This window comes from Macrobrachium nipponense, chromosome 26, assembly GCF_015104395.2.
Source record: "Macrobrachium nipponense isolate FS-2020 chromosome 26, ASM1510439v2, whole genome shotgun sequence".
Classification (NCBI taxonomy): Eukaryota; Metazoa; Arthropoda; class Malacostraca; order Decapoda; family Palaemonidae; genus Macrobrachium; species Macrobrachium nipponense.
The window spans coordinates 51,755,176-51,780,175 of record NC_087215.1 but is presented as its reverse complement, the minus strand read 5'-3'; the positions used below and the strand labels follow the sequence as shown (position 1 = coordinate 51,780,175).

At 35.6% G+C, this 25,000-nt stretch overlaps 1 protein-coding gene across 1 annotated transcript in view; it reads left to right on the top strand.

The window, feature by feature from the left end:
* The window catches only part of LOC135200276 (nephrin-like), an 833,838-nt gene that overhangs the window by 273,719 nt on the left and 535,119 nt on the right, over nucleotides 1-25,000 (top strand). The window contains 1 exon segment of the mRNA XM_064228764.1: nucleotides 17,033-17,706. Within this exon segment, the coding sequence (XP_064084834.1) occupies nucleotides 17,523-17,706 (184 nt within the window). The 5' untranslated portion in view covers nucleotides 17,033-17,522.

The window sequence follows — 25,000 nt, the reverse complement described above, 5'->3', positions numbered from 1 at the left end:
TATTATATATATATATATATATATATATATATATATATATATATATATATATATATATAAATATATATATATGTGTGTGTGTGTGTGTGTGTGTGTGTGTGTGTGTGTGTGTGTTTAACTGGGATTTCTAAGTTATTCAGTGGGTTAGATAGAAGATTTACAAACCTTACCTTGGAAAACGCAAAAATCAAACTGGCCTTGAGGTCAGGTAAAAACATAGTCATTAAATACGGCTGAAGTCTTGCTCCAAAAGGGGAGTGATTAGGTAAACTCCGGATTTGACTTAATTACAATAGAAAAACGCATATCAGAAGAATGGTTAGCGTAACTGGGACAGGTAATAATAATGGTCCACCAATACAAGATGAACGAAGCAATGAATGGGATATTCTTGAAGGAAACACAATGAAAGCCCACTTCAAAGGGTACGGTAAGGAGAGGGTGCTGTGGGGAAGCCACTATGCACACGAGATGATGCACAGAACCACAGCTGACTAACTCCTAATCTGCAATTGAAAACACCTATGATTACTTATCTGAAAATTAACTCCATTCCGGTAATTCGAAATTCAACAAGTATGTTACATTTCACTTAAATGCCTTGCAACTTGAAACAGTACAAATCAGTAAAGGTCTAACTGTAGGTATATCGCTCAATGAAGAGGAAAAAGAAAAATACTAATAAGTTGACAGGGACGTGACTGGCTAAGAATCCATAAACCGGTACGTCACCTTCGTCAGGAGATTTGGTTCCTCGTTCTGCAGGGGTGCCGGCAATGGGGATGGCAAGTGAATAACATCACAGCAAAAGTGTGCAAGGGCCGCTGCAGCTACTTGTGTCTAAGAAGGGCCAGTTCAAGAGAACAAGGGTAGGACAGGAGTCCTGGGTAAGCATCTGACAATTTCTAAGGCCGCGTCTGTTGAATTTGATTAAGCTGACCTTATGCCAGCGTGGGCTCTTACTCATAGAGCAGCCCGTAGGCTCCACGTCTGTCCGTCTGAGGCCTTATACAGCTTCTTGGGATCACAATGGTGCATCCTCACAGGTGGTGTTAGTGTTGCAATGCCCGCGTGTCACTGCGAGGTCTTTCGCGCCTGCGTGGGCGGTGATAACGTGGCCCAAGTTCCAAGATGGCGCATCGCACATGGCCAGTCCTTTTCATCTTGCCTCGGGCAAGGATTTGCATTTCTCCAGCATTCGCACCTGGAATTTAATGTCTTCGGCAGTCAGCTTTTGACTTCTGAAATGGCGTGTGAGAGTTTCACTCTACAGTTATATATATATATATAGTATATATATATATATATATATATATATATATATATATATATATATATATATATCTATATTATACTACACTACAACACACACACACACACACACACACACACACACACACATATATATATATATATATATATATATATATATATATATATATATATATATATATATATATATATATATATATATATATATGCGCTGTGAAAGTATGCCTGCTTGTTTGTGTATGCGCATGGCAGTATCGCGAAAACTGCAAAATAATTGGAAAAGAGGTTTGGTGTTACGAGGTAACGCACTTTGGCAAACACAGAAAAAGAAAGGATGACTCAGAGGAAGTGTTATAATCCTCCATTGTCTGTGGCCTGATAGATCTCGATTATGCATCATTTTACATCAAGGAATCGATTTATTTTTATTTTTTGTTGCTGTGACGCAAATCTCCTAATTGGAGCTCATGATGAAAGCTCTTTCGAATAGCTTTCATTTATCTTTGTAAAAACAATGACGTCACAGTTCAAACGTAGACAACAAACAGACCAGAACATAAACGAAAACAGGAAAACATTCTTTCAAGTAGCTACTTTTTGCACGCAGTATTTACAAAATACTTTGAAAACATAAAAGATCAAAAAGAAAAAAAATATATAATTGTATTTTTAAAATGAGTCATCTACGTATTTACAAGAGCTGTTGGAAACGCCTGAACTGCCCAGTCAGTAAATGTAAAATCAAATAGAAACAAATAATATTTTTCACATCATCACCTGTACAGTTCTTCAAATTACCATAAACCATTTTCAATCAGCTTCACCTTTCCCGTGAAAGTCTTTTTCTGTTATTTCTCCCAACTTTTTTTTTTTCTTTTCTTCTATACCGTAAGGCGCGTCTAACGCATCTTTACATCCTTCTCTAATCCCCCACTCCTCCTACTTTCTAAAGGAAAGGTGATAAGAAAGTATATAAAAAGGGGACGGGACCTGGCATATCTCTCATCTGCATTTCGGGGCTTCCTCTAAAACCCCGAAGCCCCGGATGAAAGACAAGATGAGTGGGTCAAAGGGACGAAGGGGGGTCTCAATCAGTTGACTCCATTACCCCTTTTCAGTTTTTTTTTTCTAGCCTTCGTCATTGTTTTCTTAATTCATTTGCTATTTATGACTTTTTTTTGTTTCTTCATTCGTTTTTTTCTTCCTGGGACTTTTTCTCTACTTTCTTTATTTACGTTTGATTCCTTCCCATTCTTTAATGTCAAATAAATTCTACCATTAGTCTTCGTCTCTTTTATATAGTATATATATATATATATATATATATATATATATATATATATATATATATATATATATATATATATATATATAAAAGCCATATCACATTACCGTGATTCATATACATATATCGAGCTACAAATGTCCTTTAATATCTAATTCGCTCTACCCGGAATTAATATATTTTCATATATGTTTAACCGAGGGGAATTTATTAAGCGATAATAGAATTGCGGCCGACAGGCGCGAACCATCGACCTCTCAATTCCAGGACTGGCGGGCTTGGTTAAGGCTTCACTGCCAGTCCTGGAATTGAGAGGTTGATGGTTCGCGCCTGTCGGCCGGCAATTCTATTATCGCTTAATAAATTCCCCCTCGTTAAACATATATGAAATATATTAATTCTGGGGTAGAGCGAATTAGATATTAAAGGACATTTGTAGCTCGATATATATAATATATATTATATATATATATATATAATATACATACATACATACGCATATATATATATATGTATATATATATGTGTGTGTGTGTGCGCGTGTGTAAATTCTATATTACAAAACACCAAGTAATATTGTTCTCTAATTCCCATCCTTTCAGTTTTCAGCATTATCCACTTTTATCCATTCTAAATCCCTTTAACTTTAACTTGCCTAATTCTTTTTCAATTAATTTTCCGATTTCTATTGCTTTTAGATGTTTCTTTGGGTGGTTAGTTATGACCTTTATGTACGTGTGCGTAAATATATATATTTATTGTGAGTGTGTGTGTGCATTTGTTTGTGAATCTCATGAGTTGCATGTACTTGAATGAGCAAAAACAAACGAAGGGAAGAACTGACCTACCAAGGAGATAAAAAAGAAATATTTAAAGACAAAAATATAGTCGAAGCCTGAGCCCAATTGATCGGAAATTAAAACTGAATGAGATGTAAAGAAAAAATACAAGACAACGAGTTTAATTACCTCTCGAACACTGGGTAACTAGAAGGTGGCCTCCAGTCGTTCAAATAAAAAAAAAAGAAAAACTATTATTTTCAATAATACAAGATTCCCTGAACCTTAATTAATTTTGATCAGTTTATTAACTTTTAATATGTAATTCTGTCTTATTCGTTCTAGTTCCTTTTTTTCATATATGTAAAGTTTTAAGCCTTATTAAGTACCATCTTATAAGTAGTTCTTAATTGGTAGAGTTTATGAGCGGGAGTTAGTTAAGTTTGATGGGTCCTGATTAGTTTATTTGATAATTGGAGATATATTTACACATACTATACATTCACAGACTCTGATGGCTCGGATGGCGCCATTGCATAAACCCGGTGGCCCGCCAACCTAGCGGTCAGGCTGTGAGGTTAAACAGTGGGCCTAACCTCTTTACCCTGGGCCTTGGGCCTAGCGACACACTGGCCACGTATCTTAGGCATCGGGACCTTCCCCCAATGGCAGTCGACTAAAGAAACCGGAAATCAGCGCCGGCCCTGAGATTACAGAGGCCCAGGAAGACTTTGATACTGTACATAGTGTATAAGTGTGCTTGTATGAGTGGGTATATGCATCGAATATTGATGGGTAATGACACTACACAGATTTTGGGTTTTTTTTATTAATACTCACTCTCACTTCCCCTCGCCTTACTGAAAAAGTTAGACGGAATATTATAATAAAGCTTTTTACTTAAAACAGCTTTCTTAAAATGGAATAAATGCGCCGTAATGTTTTTGCATAAATATCGAATAAATTAGAACAGGAAAGGTAATGTAGTTTTCTGCATTATAAAAATTCCAAATGAAAATAATGAAATTTTCAAAGCAAATGCAACGACGAATCAACGAACTTGACCATGAAAATTTTTTTTTATTATTATTCCGCTTCGTATCAGCTGAAGATTATGGGTCGAAATGCTAATTGTATGGGGATCCATAATATACGATTATTTTTTCCAACAGAGAAGTGATTAATTGAATTGACTAATTCGTTTTAATAATGGGAGTTTGAACACTCAAATTGAGATATGGACTGGGATTAAAGGCAGATCCGGTTTTTCATGTTGTGTATTACAGGAGAGAAAAATATGGATATCCGAATCATTTAGCGTGATATAGCATTTGAAATTAATTGAATTTACAGTGAACTTATTTTCTATTATTGTTTATTAAACTGTCCTTGACAAGCACTCTCATTTTCATTGTTGTCTTTGGTAAGGCAGTAAACGACTGGTGTATTGTGAGACTATGACGCAGTTAAGATAACTTAGAGTTTTTTTTTTAGATAAGTGACCGCCAATGATTTGGAGATACCTTTGACATAAAGTCTGTCATAACCGTTACTGAAACTTGCAACGGATCGTAGGAAGGGCAGGGAAGGAGTTTGGGGGCGGGGGGGGGGTGGGGGGGGGGTAAGCCAGGGGGGGGCAAAAGGTCATAATAGGGAAGGTGGCAGGGAAGATGGTTAGGGCGTGCGGGGGGGGGGGGGCGGGGTTTGGGGGGGGGGTGGGGGGGGGGGGGGGGGGGGGGGGGGGGGGATGACAGCAATAAAAGGTCATATGAGGCCTGGAAAGCCAGTGAGGGGTAAGGTATTAATGCAGTTGATAAGGTGGCTTACGGCAGCCATTTCTATTAGAACAAGCATTTCATGGTAATATTTTTTTGTATCAATACTTCCCTGTTTATCAACACGATAGCATTAAAATATTTCAATAATTATGAATATCCCGTGGGGGGGTTAGTGCCGTCAGTGCACCTCATGCGGTACACTGTAGGCATTACTTAAGATTCTTTGCAGCGTGCCTTTGGTTCCTAGCTCCAACCCCTTTCGTTCCTTTTACTGCATCTTCTTTCGTATTCTCTTTCTTCCATCTTACTTTCCACCCTCTTTATAATTGATTCATGGTGCAAATGCGAGGTTTTACTTCTGTTGCACCTTCCATACCTCTTACTGTCAATTTCCGTTTCAGTGCTGAGTGGCCTCATAGGTCCCAGTGCTTGACCTTTGGCCTAAATTCTATATTCAATTTAATTCCATTCAATAATTACGAATACTTCCGCGTTGACCATCACTGGCAGAAAGGTCGTAGCAAGAAGCATTCATCTGTGGAAGCATCTCTTTAATCAAGGCTTGAAGCTTGCAAAGGATTGCGAATTCTTTTTATCCCTCGGTTTTGATCTTATGGTCGTTTATAAGCAAAGGTCACGTGCTTCAATTAATCTTCATGCGCCTGTAAAGAGCAAAGTAGAAAGCTTTTGATATTTCAGTAGAGGAGGGCGAAAGGGAGGCGAGGGGAAGTGAGAGGAGGAGAAGGAGGGCAAGTAAGAGAAGGAAGATGAAAAGGAAGAAGAGTATGAGCACAGAGATTTTGGATGAGGCGGGAGGAGGAGGAGGAGGGAGAAGAGGAGTTGAGCAAAGAGATTTGAGGAGAGGGGCGGAAGGGTTATTTGATTGAAACCTCATATGGCTCTAAAGAGAAAACTTGAAAACTTTAGATATTTTAGCATAGAAGGAGGAAAGGGAAAGGACTAGGAGGAAAGGTAGGTGAAAAAAGGAAGAGTTGAGCAAGAGGAATTCGAGGAGAGAGAGAGGAAGAGTAGATGATTGAGACTTTCTCTTGACTCTTCTCTTTGCTTTCATCGGAAGGTTCAAGATTCTAAGAGAAGACTTCGGTTGCACATGAAAGGTACGGCTGCACTATTTTTATCTCTTACTATTTTATATATTTATTTGCTGAATATTTTTTTAATATTTTCACTCTTCCTTTTTCTTCTTAGGATAGGATAGTTGGGGATGAGATATCGAGGCTAAATAAATGAGATGAAATACGTAGGATAACTTAGATGAAGGGAAGCATTTCCCTCTGCGCACGCGCGCTCACACACACACACACACACACACACACACACACACACACACACACACATATATATATATATATATATATAATATTTTATAGATTATATATATTAATTTATTCATTTATTTATTTATTTATATGCCATGAATTCTGGGAGGGTCACTCGTCCATGAATTCTACTTTCAAAGCTCAACAACGCGTGCAGTTTTACTGAAACATATGACCGGGTTAATTGGCAGATATAATCAGAAAGGAATTAGGAACCCTACTCAAGGAAGAAGGAACCCTTCTTGAGTAGTCCTATCTTAAATGAGTTAGAGATAAGGATTTAAGTATACTCAGACAAACAGTTAAGCACTATAATTCTCAATAGGGATATCAGAAGAGTGTAATTACAAAGAAGAACTATCAGTCTCCGTGGTACTTCAACTTTACGTTAAATCACAAGGTAAAACAGAACACTAGTGCCGATTAGCAAGTAAACAGCACTAAAATTAGAATTAGTACAGTGAGGATTACGAACTAAAATAGCTGAAGACTCACACTATATACAGGGGTAAAACACCACCGCAAATGATTATCACTTTGGCACTGCAGGGTGGCACCCCAGGGTCTTCCTGGCGGTTAGACTTGAGGTGGTTCTGCTGGAATCTAAGGACGCAAGGCACTCAACGGATGAACGGCGAGTGGTCTGCCAGATGTACAGTAATGACACAAGAGTTTAGGATGATGTAATGCCTACGGCAAAAAATAGGAGTATCACACTGAAGTTGATCAAAGCAAAATCTTACTTGACTTGTTAATTCAGGATAATGGCGGGAGCGTGTAGCAGGCAAGAAAAACACCAAGTAAGGGATAAAACTAAAACTGGAATCTCATGGAAAATTGGGGAATCTGAACGATGGAAATTACGAAGTGAGAAAAGATAGAGTGTGAGATGAAAGAGGCGAAATACTAGCAACCAACTGCAGGTAGGAGCTCAACTCGTGATAGTAGTGTAATGCTACCAGTCAAGGTAATGCCCCATGATAACGGTGAACGGCTCCGGTCACGTCTTGGGACAGAGCGGTCTTCTCTAGAGCGCGGCTAAGGTATAGACGAAAGTCGTGAGCATAGGGAGCAGGAGTGGTCAGACTTCTAGTAGGACGCAAGACTGTAGGTAGTGTGGAACATGAACGCTGGCCGTGTCCGGGACTCGGTTGAGTTTGGTTGAGAGCCTACTAGGTCGCAGTGGCAGCAGGCAAGACTGGACAGAGGTTTCTGGACTTGAAGCTGTGAACCAGTCGTTGCAGGGGACTCCGTCATGTTGTTGACCTTAATGGTATGGCACTGCGAAGGTATGAAGGTCGCAGGGTATATTTATACCTAGCAAGGGGTGTATTGGAGTTTGGGGTTTCACCCCCCACCCCTCCAAAGAAAAAAAAAAACTGGAGTCACATCGGCGGCAGTGTCTTAGCCAGCAGCTCCTTGCTGTGAACCTGATTCCCAAGAGGAGCAATAGCGCTGCTGCCTTTGTACTTCCCACTCGAAATCCTGAAAACAACAGTTGGAGGCCAGTATCGAGTTTTAGAAAAGAGATGTGTGTGTGTGTGTGCGTGTGTGTGAGGTGCACATGTGCGAAAGAGAGAGGATGACAACTGTCAAAAGCTGACAGGGCCGCGCCCAAAAGAATCGTTAATGGCCAAGAGGTCGAGCTGGGGCTGGAACGTTAAGCTGGGTCAGGGAAAGGAGCGAATTCTTATGCTACAGTAGCTACTCACCAGCATGTATTGATGCCCTTGAAGAGGGCAGGGGGTGTGACCAAAAAGCAACTTGCAGGTGTTGGTCATTTATCATCTAGGATTTAAGGGGGGGAAACTTGTCTTGATTTTATGTTAATGACTCGCATGTCAAAATGCACCCAAGGGGCTTAAAGGAGATACGAGGTTGGGAAGGACCTCACACAAATGGAAAATACATCTGAGGGGAACATTACAAATCTCATCCTTATGGTGCAGGGGGAGGGGAGGGCTGAATTTGTACTTCCTTTTTCCTTGTTGGGAATGCAGTTGTAAATACACACACATATATATATATACATAAAAGTGTTCCATCTTGGATTCAATAACAAGTCTACAAGTTGTTTCTTTACGTACGAACACACACACACACATATATCTATATATATTATATATCATATATACTATATAGATATATTATATATATAATTTATCTATATATATATATATATATATAGATATATATTATATATATATTTATAATACTATGATATATATGTGTGTGTGTGTGTATGTGTATAAATAGGCCATTGCTATAGTTATTGAGTTCCGTATTATTTCTTTGGAAATGGCAAGTACACGAAAATTGTGTACAAGAGCAAATAAAGCAATCACTTCACTTGAGAGTAATTACTTGTTATAAATATATATATATATATATATATATATATATATATATATATATATATATATATATATATATATATATATACACACACATACATCTTTATTATTTATTCCTTAATTGTAACCCCAAGTATACAGTTTTAAAGCAGTATATGTTGATTTTTTTTTATCCGGGTTAAAAATTCGAAAGCAAAATCCATAGTTAATGGCGTAAACTAAGTCGTTTAAGTATTTCGTGCACCTGCATTGGCCATTCCCTTATAAAAACGTTTCTGGAAAAAAAAGACAAGGAAGTTTTCGAAAAAAAAATGTTTATCATCGCCATTGTTAACGGTGAATGGCGTCGCCACATCGAAGTTTTTTAATTAGCCCGTCGGGTTTTACCAAGGATATTCGACTTTGGAACCTTAAACTGACGTCTTTGATCTCTCTCTCTCTCTCTCTCTCTCTCTCTCTCTCTCTCTCTCTCTCTCTCTTCTCTTATTTTATCCCGCACTTTGATGGTGCGGTCTCAGAAATCTTTGTTCTCTCGTCTTTGAACCCGTTTGGATGTAGAGAGCGACTCCTGTGATGTTTTTTTTGGGGGGGAGGGGCGGGTTTGGGTATGAAAATTAAAAGATTGTTTTTCCTTAGCGCGCCCCACTGCAGCGTGATGTATTTCATCTAATTATTTTTCGCATTTTCCCCCTTAGGTTTCCTCCTATCGACTCTGAATCGTAAATGTAGGAATAAACAAAGCTGAATTATTTTTATCATTTTTTTTTAGTCCTGAATTCAAGATTTAGCTTTATTTATATCAACTTTTCTCCATTGAATGCCTCGTTCATTTCTGGATGTGTTTGCTCTTTACCAATATATCACTGCAATTCTGATAGAGTTATTTTGACAACTATTGTCATTCAGAATGCTCTCGGTTGACAGTTTAATACCCAGAGACTGAGAGTTATATTCCGTGAGCTTCGTATATGTTGCGGTGGACCGACCGGTTCATGTCGTGGCCCAGATGCTATTATGGACCAGAGGATTTTCCAACCTGCAGATATTGTAAGGGTAATATCGCTGACTCGCGGGTATTATACACAGGGAGTTATTATGGACATAAGAATATATTCGGTTTAAGTTTGAACCGGCATACACGTATACATTATAATATAAAAGAATGTATTTGGTGTAAGTGTGAACCGGCATATACGTATACATTATACATCCCGAGTCTGGTGGGTAGTGGAATATTATAGTGCATAATTTTATGCTTTAATAATTTTATTATGACCTGCAAATTCTATTCAATAATTGTTTGGAATGAAAGGCTGCGAAAGATAGAGTAAATTATTTATAACATTGAGGGTCATCTTGGTTTTGAGTTTGAAGTAAAACTACAACTTTTTTTTTTTTTTTTTTTTAGAAAAATTGTAAGTTAAGCTTTTATTACTTTTACCGGAGGACTGTATGAAATTTTCGATACTTCTGTACGACAATAATTTTGTGTTATTAATTTTTTAAAAGATGTGTATTTTCCTTCAGATTTATTCACGGGGCGAATGAACTGACATTCCAGTTCCTCAAAGCGAGGACGAAATAAAGAGCTGGAAGATTACTATCATTCTTACCTAATAATGTTTTTAAAGTGGAAATTGGAAATTATCTTATTGCACGGATTATTACGAGTTTCATTAATGTTTGGAATTCCATTTCTTAATTTGTTTTCCCTGATTTTTTGTTTTGTTTATATTCTACCATTCAGGCTCCTTTGTGGTTTAGCCATTCCATAGATTATATAAATATATATATATATATATATATATATATATATATATATATATATATATATATATATATATATATATATATATATATATATATATATATATATATATATATATATATATATATAGTCTGCATGCCGGTGTCATAGTCTGCATGCCGGTTTTAAAAAGAAAAAACTGAGCAATCAAAATTTTGACTTTACTCAAAAACTACACCTTGTGAAAACACGTGGAAGCTGACTTAAAGGGGCTACGTAGGGCTATGAACAGAAAATATAAAGGAATCCTTTTGTAGAAACACTTAATTATTTCAAGGATTGAACTAAACGTAAATTTCCCCACAAATGAATTATTATTTCTTTAAGGTTAATCAGAAGATATGATACAGGAGCGCTAGTCGACTCCATGGCACTCTCAGTACTGACTCTACTCTGTGCAAAAACAACAACAAATGTGCCACCCAAGTTGCAAGCAAGAGTACTTGAAATGAGGATCTAGAACTTAAGACTAACAACATTGAATAACACTAGTGTACTAAGTGTGGCACTGTTGAACTACTGGAGAAGGTGCACAACGGGGCAGTCTACACGGATCTGCAAAGCAGTGAGAACCGACATGCAAGTCCAATGATAGATTAAAATAAGCTAAAATGCAAAAGCATATGGATTACTCAAATTTTATGTTACTTTTATTCTATATTACTTTTATTTCACTAAATTATAGTGGGTTGGTTGCATAACTGAATATCACTTGTGTAAAAAGTATTTTCACAATTATTTATGCCAACACAAGTCTGATGGAGATAGGTATGTTTAAGGAATGGGAACAGGAGAAAGCAGTTGAAACGGAACGAGTGCTAGGAATAGTAGGTGAAGGGCCGACAGAACAACTTCCAATTTCAGTTACCTTAGTCAGTGGACAGGACAGGTGAAGTCAGGGCCATGATGTCGGCGGAAGGATGTGTGTTGCTTGTTGGCCTCACCAAGGACAGTTGAACACTTCTCTTCAATCAGTGTTGTATAGGAACTTCTAGGTTGGGTTTGCAGCAGGGCGTTCAAGGTGGACGTTTGAGCAGAGTCTGGGTTACAAGGATAGCAGGTTCAGGCAGAGACTAGCCGGGTCAGCATTAAGACGAAGGTTGGAGATAGTGGGAGGCAGAGTTGTAGGGTGTGACATCACTTCCAGACAGTATGACACTGCGCCAGGTTAGGGTGTAATGCAGGCATACTTCCACGGATACTGGTTAAGGCAAAGTGCAGTTTGGTAGGCCAGGTCAGGCCATATTTATACTAGTTGAAAAAGCGCCGGTCACATCTGGTTCACGCCATCATGATTCTCATTGGGACTTTCATCTCCACCACCAATCCTTGTTAACTACCTGAATGAAGTCATTGGACGCCAGCAGATGGTGTGGAAAAATAGGGTACAATGGAGGATATCTTGGGTTAAGAGGTTTAGGATGACCTTTGGTCATGTAGATGTGTGTGGGTGGAGTAGTGGAGGCAGAAGGGTTCTGGTAACAATAGTGAGGGAAAGAGGTCAGGTATAAGGCAAGAAGGGACATGAGTTGGTGGGGAACTAGCTGCTAATGGCTTCTTGTAAAATTAGACTGGGGACCTGAGTACAAAGGAGTATAATAGAAAAGGGGATGCCAAGCTATCATGCAGGTGTGGAGTGTCATTAAAATCATATTCACAAGGGAGAAGGCACTTGACAGTAAAATCATATTCATAAGGGATTTTGACATTTTCCGCTCCCGTATTTTATTTCTTTAAAATATTCCTTCAGTTTCCAGTTTGTTAAGGAAAAGAAAATAAAATGGTCCAAAATGGCGTTTCGTAACAATATATATATATTATAACATACTATAATATATATAACTATATATATATATATAGTATATTTATATATATATTATATATATATACATATATTATATATTATATATATATATATATATATATATATATATTATATACATATATATATATATATATATATATATATATATATATATATATGTATGCATGTATGTATGTATATATACTTATATGTATGTATGTACTATGTATATTCAGAGTTCATGAAATGTCAGTTCAGCTAATTTGCACATTTAAAAGCCATCTCAAAATAAAGTATATCCCTATGATAAATGAAAGAGAAACAAAAGATTAAAAGGGAAACATAGAATAAAAAAATAACTACTTTATCATAAAGGTGAAATGGAAAAAGATAATAATCCTAAAGAATAAGCAAATACTAAGTTTTATTGGAAGGCAGGATAAAAAAAGAAGACAGTGGTATAAAGGAAAAACAATTACATAAAGATGATGACTTACGGAAAAGTATGGGAAGAGGAACAATAGAAACAAAAGACACGGAAGATGAACTACCCAATCAATGCCTTTGTGCTGAAAGGGGGATTCACAATACGGCTAACCCAAAAGAATACTTATACGACCTCATTGACATTCGAAAAAGCAGTTTCTTTAGTGATTGCGGTTAATACCCTCAATCAGTTTCGTATGATCACAGACGATTGTAATAATTTCTCCCTGAGTGCCTAAGTAAGACCTGCAAACGCATCAAATAATTATATATATATATATAATATATATATATATATATATATATATATATATATATATATATATATATATATATATATATACATATATATAATATATATATATATATATATATATATATATATATATATATATATATATATATATATATATATATATATATATATATATATATATATGGGGATACAATCCACAATGAAGTAAAATCCTCTTGTAGTTTAAAATATATATTTCTTGTACAGGATTAAAACTTTCGACCATCAACTGTGGTCTTGTTCACATTTTAGTGAACAAGACCATAGTTAATGGTCGAAAGCTTTAATCCTGTACAAGAAATATACATATTTTAAACTTTACAGAGGATTTACTTCATTGTGGATTGTATCCCCATTTACTTAGAGGTATGACATAGTACCTGGCTTCTGCATATATATATATATATATATATATATATATATATATATATGTATTTATATACACGTATTGTATAATAAAAATGAAACATGGTTGCTGTCTAGACTCGCCGAGCTTCCCTTTCAAGTTTTACATTTTTTACTGTTTCTGTACTGTGTTGTGTTTGATATATGTAAAGATTTATGTATGCGCTTCTGAACAGCATTTTATAATTTCACCATATTTCAGGACTTGAAAATGCCTAATCAGTCCTTGATGGAATAAAGTCTTCCCTAAACAGTCTTTGGCATTGAAAGAATTCATTCTTTAACAGTCCTTGGCTGTGAATGGAGATCTTTCCTCAGAAACCCTTAACGTTTTTGGAGTATCCATCACAGTTGCAGATGATATGAATGGACTTCGAAGAACTCACTCAATAGGTTTAATTTCTTGAAGGACTTTGACAGGGAATTATTTGTTACTATTGATATCTTTGCGAGTCATATTGGAATCAGCCCTAAAATGCTAGTGACAGTTTTCCGCCCAACAAAGGGATCAACAGTCGTAACCTGATTGTTCTTTGTATGCAAGAATTTTGATGTCAGAACTGCATTGTTGTAATTCATCATCAACGAAGTCTTGAATATTGATCAACAGTTATGAATTTTTTTTAAGGTCAGAAAATATACTTTGAGTAACCTAATTCAAGTCATTGCCGCACTTACATATTTAATGTTAATGATGATTTGTTATTAAAAATATATAGTAACTCACACACACACACACACACACACACACACACACACACACACACACACATATATATATATATATATATATATATATATATATATATATATATATATATATATATATATATATATATATATATATATATATATATATATATATATATATTATATATATATATATATAGTATATATATATATATGTATGTATATGTATATAGTATAGTAGACGAATAATGAACTATTTGTATTTTAGCTGTCGGAACACTGTAAAACCAAATTTCATTGCAATATTTCATTGAAACTATGTTCTTTTTGCATGTAATATCGATCGTCCTTTTGCAGTTTTATATTGGAATAGCCAAAATGGTGAAATATTAGGTAGTTCGTAACGGATATATATGGTTTTGTACCGTATGCAAACTGGTATTGTAAACTCACTCTTTATCAGTAGTTTACAACAATGCCGTCATATTTTGAATAGAAGCATTAACACTCTCTCTCTCTCTCTCTCTCTCTCTCTCTCTCTCTCTCTCTCTCTCTCTCTCTCTCTCTCTCTCTCTCTCTCTCTCTCCGCCATGGGGAGAAGAATCTATGACAAGTGATGGTTCTAATTTTTATTACTTTGTGGAAATGGTCAGATTACCTTTATTGTTTGGTTCCAGAGTATTATACACAAAAAAGTTTATTGACAAGCAAAAGGACACTCATTTTATCGACAGATATGATTTTCACCAATAAAAGAATATCATTTAGATTTTGACGAAATATGTAGTTATATTTTCAGTGAATGTTGTAATACTGATCTACTTGAAAGATATAGTCCGCAATTTCAGGGAAGATGTGAATCTTATTTGCATGAACGATAAAATTCACACTGGCATGAAAGATATAACTAGGATAATTGAGGCTCTCAACTCCTTTGGTATTGATAATGTAGCATATGCATAAAATGAAGGCGCTCAAATAACCGGTACTCTAATTCAACTGATTAAATTGTAACTTTGCGAGGGCAAATGATCAAAATGTTTTGCAGGTATAAATGAATCAAGATCTTCGCGCAGTTGGGAAATATAAAAATGTTTTCACAAATGAAAATGAAGGAAATGTTTTCAGAAATGAAAAAAATAGAGAAATGGTTTTGCTGGTATCAGTGATCAAATTGCCTCTGCGAATGCGTCAAAATGTTTTCATGAATTGAAATAATAAAAATATTTTGCAAATGGAAATTATCAAAATATTTTTTCGTCAATGGAAATGATCGATATAATTTTTCGCGAATGGAAATGATCGAAAAGTTTTCGTGAATGCACATTATAAAAACGCTTTCACGAAGGAAAACAATAGAATATTATTTTTGCGAATGCAAATAACAGAAATCTCAAAGATTTTCAAAAGCAGGAAGGTGAAGGGAGCAAGTGACACCTGGAGCGGAAAAACATTGCATAAAAACACAATGCGTGGTTTTCCAATACCTGCTATTTTCTTGTGACTCACCATTCCTGTCTTCGTAATGACGGGTTTTATTGTAAATTACTATAATGACTGAGAATAAGCATAGGTTTTTAGCCCTGACAGATGATAAAAGCCATGAAGTGTTAAACGTCAAAACGATAGAGTTCGAAAATTACTGCTCACGCACATTTAGAAAGATATACACACACAATATACACACACAAAACATACACATGCATATATGTGTATAGATGTGTGTGCGTGTTTTGTGAATAAATATATATGTATATATATATATATATATATATATACATACATAGATATATATATATATATACATATATATGTGTGTATGTATATATATATTTATATGATGAAGTAAATATAATAATTAAATAAAGACGAAAAGAAGGTGGTTCATCTTCTAACTTTATTTCCAGCCAACTTTTCAAAGCATGGCTTCATCATCAGGGCTAAACTATAAAAATAACAACAATTAAAATCAACACGAAAGACTTATTAAAAATCATTAATGTTAAATAACAGATATTAGAAAGAAAACTGAGATACCAAGAAGGACACAAAAAGTGCGAAAAACATCTTATGCTATAAACAGAGGGGAAGAACGAGACTGACTATTCAAAGATGGAACCAGTTATGTGATAGTTAATGACTCGAGGTTATTAGACATTTATTTAAAATATCTATCTTTGTCTTATATGAAAAAATTGGCTTATATATATATTATATATATATATATACGTATATATGTATATATATATATATATACGTATATATGTGTATATATATATATATATATATATATATATAATATATGCATACATATATATATATACATACATATAATTTTTTATATCATATATATATATATATATATTATGTATGTTATGTATGTATGGGGTAATGTATGTATGTATATGTATACATATAATACATACATATATGTATTTTATTACTCACTTAAACTGCCAGCCATAATTAGCGCTTATGATACATACTTATATATATATATATATATATATATATATATATATATATATATATATATATATATGTATGTATGTATGTATATATAAATGTGTGTGCAAAACGTTTGTTCTCTCGTGTTCATATGTATTACTGTTTCTACTTTTGATAGTATTTCTGTCTGGTACTATTAAAAACTTTAAATTTATTTTACCTTCTTCATTTTCCAGAATATCTTGATTATCACTTTATTAATTTCTGTCCTGTTTTTTTTCATTTGCAGACCACAGAAAAAATCCAGGTGCAGCAGCAGCAGCAGCAACAGCAACAGCAGGTCTTCATCGAATCTCGAACGTTTTTATCTCACGGCACCACCTGGCATGAACGTTTCTTAGGTTGAACGTTTCTACATTTGATATGAAGATGCCGCGTTCTGCAGTGTAATCGGAAGATATATTTTGTTACTGGTGCTTGGAAGTTATTTTAGCCTTCCCCTTTACAGAAACAATTATAAAAAAGACTGACTATTTTTAATTTCATAGAACCAATATTTATGTTATATAGTTAAAGTGGAATGAGATATGATCCACCACTATGGAACTAAAGCAACTGCGTTGCACGACCCGGAGGACAGAAAAGCTGCCAGATAGTGACTCTATACAGCGAGAGAAATAACGAACAGCGCCAAAAAACTTAACAAACAAAACACAAAAGCAAAAACAAAAAAAGCCGAAGCGAGGAAACAAGGACACAATCCAATTCGTCTTCTCGGAATGACTGGGAGGGCTGGGGGAGGAGGAGGTCCCTGCCAACGCGAAGGCCCTCTGAAGGCGTCACCGAAGATTATTGCGACGAAGACACTAACAGCCAAAACGAAAACACCGGCGCTTGTCATTTTCACTTTGTTCCTGGCCGCCTGTCCCTGCGTCGGCAGAGCTGATCCTTCGTCTGCTAAATGTAAGTAATCGTTTTTTTTTTTTGCTTCGCTATATCTTTCTTTAACTTTTCTCTATGAATGTATGTTTAACAAAAACAATGGAACTCATATTATATGCATTGACTTTTTGTCTCTCATGTATGATTTTTCATTAGATATACTTAGTATCTCTCTCTCTCTCTCTCTCTCTCTCTCTCTCTCTCTCTCTCTCTCTCTCTCTCATTAAGTATATTTATTTTTATATATTAAATAGTAATTGTGTATTATAAAATATATGTGATTTTCAAGTATATTTTCTAAATTTATTTCTGTTTTTTTTTCTGTGTGTTCTGTTTTCATACGAATTGTTACAGAAAAACCTTAATAATGTATTATGACAGTAATTCTCTCTCTCTCTCTCTCTCTCTCTCTCTCTCTCTCTCTCTCTCTCTCATAATATGTAAGTTTGTGTGTTTTGGTGAGTTTTCATTCAAATATGTTTTAGCAGACTATCGTCTCATGCTATTGTAGGTAAGTATCGTTGTTTATTCTTTGGCCTAGTGGAAAATAACAATATTTAAGGAAAAGGTTCACGTCAGTTCTTTTGCCAATTATATATACTTGCCTTTTTTTTTTTTGTATGAAGAAAGGTTAGATTCATATTCTAAATAAAGATATTATGACTAAATGTTCGTTTTTGCATTGTGTAGACACTCGTTTTGCGAATGAGACATACGAGGATGTTTCTCACGAAACATTATATTTTATAATATTTATCAATGAAGGATATTAAGAATAATAGCAGAGTAGGGCGTAATCCAAAAGGACGTGATATTGAAGAAGTGCATTTCGTGAATTGTTATGAAAATACGATACGTGTGTTCGTACGTTTCTGCGCAGGAAGCTTTTTATTTTCTTGTTGTTTGTTAATATTCCGTGGCGAAATTAAGGCATGGGTGGAGAGAAAGGATGGAAGAGGGGGAATTTGTCCTTATTATAAAAGAAGCGATGACAAATGACGCATCAATAAAAATTTTTATTTCGTTTCATATATATAATATGAATATATAGATAAAACGATATAAATTATATATATATATAATAGATATATATACATATATTTAATATATATATTTTATAGATAATATATATATATATCTATGGGTATATGGATATGTGTGGGAAGGATTGACGAATAAAAAGTAAAGATGTGTAATAGACTTCAGGAAAGTATACAACTTTCTAAGAATTTGTCTGTTCATTTCGTTATAATCAATATGAAACATATAAGGACGTACCTGCAAATCAGGATTCTTTTCCTTGCTATATATTTCGCTACAAAAAACTAGCAATTATCGTTTCGCTAACGAGGCTGAATTTGTGTGCATAAGTCGTCAGGATAAAATTATCCATTGATATTAGTGTTTGTAGAGCGGCCGTTTGCATTCTTTGAATTGCGCCACAGCTGTAAAGAATTCATATTAAAACTTCCAAATATTTTAGTCGGGTCGGAAAATTTGTCAGAATATTAAGAATTACGTGTGGAGGACAAGTCGTGCAACTACTGCTGCTGCTGTTACTATTGACACTATTAGTATTTATCACGGTTGAAACAAAATCTATAAGAACAGAGCAACAATAAAAGTAATATTAATAAAAAACATCACCCAACATTTCCACTTCTACCACTACTACTACTACTGCTACTACTACTGCTACTCTTCTGTCAATAATTCTGTTAATATTTGCTGCAACAACAACAACAATAATAATAATAATAATAATAATAATAATAATAATAATAATAATAATAATAATAATAATAATAATAATAATAATAATAATAATAATAATAATAATAATAATAATAATAATAATAATAATAATCATAATAATAATCAAGTGGAATGAATAATATAATATAATAATAATGAATAATAATAATAGTAATAATAAATAATAATAATATCAAATAATAATAATAATAGTTCTCTTGCTTCCACACTAATTGCACCCTCCCCCGCACAAAGCAAACACATAAAAACACTGTCGAGTTTTCCATATTTATCTTCTGTATTCAACCTCGAGTGTCTTAATGTACTTCAGTAGCAATGCGCCGAGTCACTGAATAGGTCCTTGAAGAACTTGGCATAATAAGAAGTCAAGGAAAGAGAACGGTTTTATTTACGGTAGAGTATTTAGTTAAGTAATAGTATCTCTCGGTGAAGGTCGTGCACACACACACCCAAATATATTAGATATATAATAAATATATACTATATATATATATATATATAGTATATTACATACATTTCATACACACACACACACACACCCACACACACACACACACACACATGATATATGATATATATATATATATATATATATATTATAATATATACATACATACATACACACACACACACACACACACACACCACACACACATATATATACTATATATATATATATATATATATATACATACTATATATATATATATATATATATATGATGCGTGTGTTTGTCATAAAATTATTGTTTTTAGGTAATTATTATTATTGTGCTTTGGAAGCAGACCCTCTCTCAAGACATTAATTAATATATTATTATTATTATTATTATTATTATTATTTTTTTTTTTTTTTTTTTTTTTTACTCTATCACAGTCCTCCAATTCGACTGGGTGGTATTTATAGTGTGGGGTTCCGGGTTGCATCCTGCCTCCTTAGGAGTCCATCACTCTTCTTACTATGTGTGCCGTTTCTAGGATCACTCTTCTGCATGAGCCCTGGAGCTACTTCAGCCTCTAGTTTTTCTAGATTCCTTTTCAGGGATCTTGGGATCGTGCCTAGTGCTCCTATGATTATGGGTACGATTTCCACTGGCATATCCCATATCCTTCTATTTCTATTTTCAGATCTTGATACTTATCCAATTAATTTCCCTCTACTTTCGCTTCAAAACCTCTGGTGTCCCATGGTATTGCGACATCAATGAGTGATACTTTCTTCTTGACTTTGTCAATCAACGTCACATCTGGTCTGTTTGCACGTATCACCCTATCCGTTCTGATACCATAGTCCCAGAGGATCTTCGCCTGATCGTTTCTATCACTCCTTCAGGTTGGTGCTCGTACCACTTATTACTGCGAAGGTAGCTGATGTTTCGTGCACAGGCTCCAGTGGAGGGCTTTTGCTACTGAATCATGCCTCTTTTTGTACTGGTTCTGTGCAAGTGCCGGGCATTCACTTGCTATGTGGTTTATGGTTTCACTTTTCGTATTGCACTTCCTACATATGGGAGAGATGTTATTTCCGTCTATCGTACTTTGAACATATCTGGTTCTTAGGGCCTGAGTCTTGTGGCCGCTGTTATCATTCCTTCAGTTTCCTTCTTGAGTTCTCCCCTCTGTAGCCATTGCCAATTGTCATCGCTGGCTAGTTCTTTAGTCTGTCTCATGTATTGTCCATGCATTGGTTTGTTGTGCCAGTCCTCTGTTCTTTCTGTCTTTCTCCTGTCTCTGTTATATTTCTGGGTCTTCGTCTGCTTTTATTAGTCCTTCTTCCCATGCACTCTTTAGCCACTCGTCTTCACTGGTTTTCAGATATTGCCCAGTGCTCTGTTTTCGATGTTGACGCAGTCCTCTATACTTAGTAGCCCTCTCCCTCCTTCCTTTCGTGTTATGTATAGTCTGTCCGTATTTGCTCTTGGGTGTAGTGCTTTGTGTATTGTCATATGTTTCCTGGTTTTCTGATCTATGCTGCGGAGTTCTGCCTTCGTCCATTCCACTAGTCCTGCGCTGTATCTGATTACTGGCACTGCCCATGTGTTTATGGCTTTTATCATATTTCCGGCGTTGAGTTTTGACTTGAGTATCGCCTTGAGTCTCTGCATATATTCTTTCCTGATCGTGTCCTTCATCTCTTGGTGTTTTATATCTCCTCCTTCCATTATTCCCAGGTATTGTATCCTGTCTCATCTATGTGTTTGATGTTGCTCCCATCTGGTAGCTTTATCCCTTCAGTTCTCGTACTTTGCTTTTTGTATGTTGACTAAGGCGCATTTTTCTATTCCAAACTCCATCCTGATGTCCTCAGATACAATCCTTACTAGTCTGGATTAGGGTATCTATTTCCTTGATGCTCTTACCATACAGCTTGATGTCGTCCATGAACATCAGATGGTTGATTCTGTTTGCCTCTTTTCTTGAGTTGGTACCCGGCATCCATCTTCTGTAGTACTTTTGTCAGGGAATCATGGCTACTACGAAGAGTAGTGGGGACAGTGAGTCGCCCTGGAAGATCCCTCTCCTGATATTAACCTCTGCTAGTCTTATTCCAGAGCTTGTAAGTATTGCGATTCCAGTTGCGCATTGTATTTTTGAGGAAAGCTGATGGTATTTTCCTCTGCCCCATATATTTTCAGGCATTCTATTAGCCATGTGTGTGGTATCATGTCGAAGGCTTTCTTATAGTCTATCCATGCCATGCTTAGGTTGGTTTTCCTTCTCCTACTGTTCTTCATTACCATTTTGTCTATCAGGAGCTGGTCTTTTGTGCCCCTACACTTCCTTCTGCAGCCTTTCTGTTGGTGGGGGAATGGTGTTTGTTTCCTCTAGGTAGTTGTATAGCCTTTCACTGATGATACCTGTTAGTAACTTCCACATTATTGGTAGGCAGGTGATAGGCCTGTAGTTACTGGCTATATTTCCCTTACTCTTGTCTTTTTGTACTAAGGATGTTCTTCCTGTGGTCATCCATTTGGGTGCTTGGTGATTTGAGATACAATGCTGGAGTGTTCTGCTATTCGTGGGTGTAGGGCCTTGAAGTTTTTGAGCCAGTATCCATGGACTTCATCGGGACCTGGGGCTTTCCAGTTTGGCATTTTCTTTAGTTGGTGTCTGACTGTGTCTGTCGTGATGTCTGTGAATCTTTGTTTTATTCTCCCTGTTTCTTCTTCTTCCATTGACTTCCTGGAGCCATGTTGCATGTTTGTTGTGTGATACCGGATTGCTCCATATGTTTTCCCAGAGTCTCTTACTTGGTTCGGCTTCAGGAATTTCTGGGTGGTTGTCTTCCCCTCTTAGTTGGCTGTATAGTCTTTTCTGGTTGGTTCCGAATAGTTTGTTCTGTTGGTATCCCTTATTCCTGTTCATGGTATCGTTTGGATCTTGATGTGCTTTGGCCTTAAGAAGCCTCTGTTTTACATCTTCTATTGTGTTGTTTAATCCCCTCTCTTGTACTTTGTATTTCTCGTTGAGTTCCTCCCTTGTTTTCTTGCTTCTTAGCCTTTTTTCTGCCATCTCTTTCAGTTTACTCAAGTCAGATCTCATCACCGTGATTTGCTTTTCCAGTCGCCTTTTCCAAGGAGGTTGCTGTTTTGGCTTTCTGTTGGGTTGGTTGTGCTGGTGGTGTTGGTGTTTCGAATCCCATCAGTTCTGCTACTAATCTTGCTCCTGCATATGTCAAGTTATTTGTTTCTGTGATACTGGTGGTCTGTATTATGCCCATTATTTCATTGACCTCACTTGTTTTCTCCCTTAATTTCTTGGTGTTGTAGGCTTTCATGGAGGGGATCTTTGTTCTCTCTGTATCTGGCTCCATCCATTGTCTAATCTTTTCTACCCATTCCGTCCTCTCTGTTACTTCGTCGGTGTTTCTTCGTGTGTCGTTGTTTGATACCTCATCCTCCCTGTCGTCTTTCTGTGGCATCGTCTCTCAGTTCGTCTTCGTGTAATTCGTTGTCGTGTGACATTTCCCTTTCCAGTTCTTCTCTTTCTGTTGGGGAGAGCCAGTTCTTTTCTTTATGTTCCTTACTTGGTCTGCCAGCCTCTGCTCTGTTTGGGGGGTGTTATTCCTCTCATTCCAGATGTTGACCAATCTTCTTCTATATCCTCTCTCTGTCGGGTTGCTTTTGATGTAGCATCTCCATATTTCCTTATTTTCTTCTCTTGTCCATTTCTTCCTTTTTGCCTCTGTAGCTCCAATCTCAGGCTGTTGATTATTGTCGTTGTGGTGATCAGTTGCTGGATGACGACCTCCAAGTACCTGACCGTCTTCCCTTCAATTGGGTTGAATACCTGGTTGCCGGAACGAAGCTCCTCTGTTGCCAGGAGGTTCCATTTACGTCGTTGTCGGTTAATCCTTCATTTCTTTCCATCATTGCTGAGTTTTGCTATTTAACCATAGCTGGACCCTACCCCATCAGGGATAGGTACTCATTTACAGCTGAGTAGACTTAGGAAATTATGGTAAAGATCCTTTCCCAAGGAATCCAACGACTGACCAGAGCCAGTGTTGCTTAACTTGACTTAAGTCTATTGACGACCTAACCCACTCCTCCACGGCGCCACATATTATTATTATTATTATTATTATTATTATATTATTATTATTATTATTATTATTATTATTATTATTATTGTAATAAATGCAATTAACAAGATTAGACGGCTAAACAAAAAGAAATGCCATTCGGGTAACAAGCAACAAATGAAAATTCCCCTCCTACTGGGCTGGCTGGCGATAGTGTATTAAGGCTGCGTCAGTGAGCCATAATGGTGGAAGATGTTCAGTTGCTCATTAGCGTTGTTTACTCACCTGTCGTTGCGTCATAATACTCAGCCCTACAGGGATGATTCATAGCTGTTGCTTCAAGAAACTTAGCTCTGAAAAACTGCTGTTGCTCTCTGTTTCACGTTGTGAAAGATCCTTCTTCCAACAGGTCGTTCCCTCAGAAGAGAAATTTTGTATGATAACGAGTTTCATTAATTCTGTACTGAATGTACCAAAGTACACTTAGAATGACAAATGGGATCATTTTTCTTACCTACTATATTAGTTACTTGAGGAAATACTATACGAGTGTTTAATAATAATAATAATAATAATAATAGTAATAATAATAATAATCAATAATAATAATAATAATAATAATAATAATAATAATAATAATAATAATAATAATAATAATAATAATAATAATATTTCAACATTCACTATTTTCTGATTAAATTGTTGTTCATTATTTGTTTTTTGTCAATATCTGCCAGAAATATAGTGAATTGGTAATATTATGGGATTTTGATAATAATAATAATAATAATAATAATAATAATAATAATAATAATAATAATAATAATAATAATAATAATAATTCAGATCAGAGAGGCTGATACGTATCAGTAGACCAGGCGTGACGTTGATTGGCAAAATCAAGAAGAAAGTATGACTCATTGATGAATATTAAGACCTGAAAATAGAAATAAAAAGGATATGTGATATGCCAGTGGAAATTGTACCCATAATCATAGGACAACCATTCAGAATC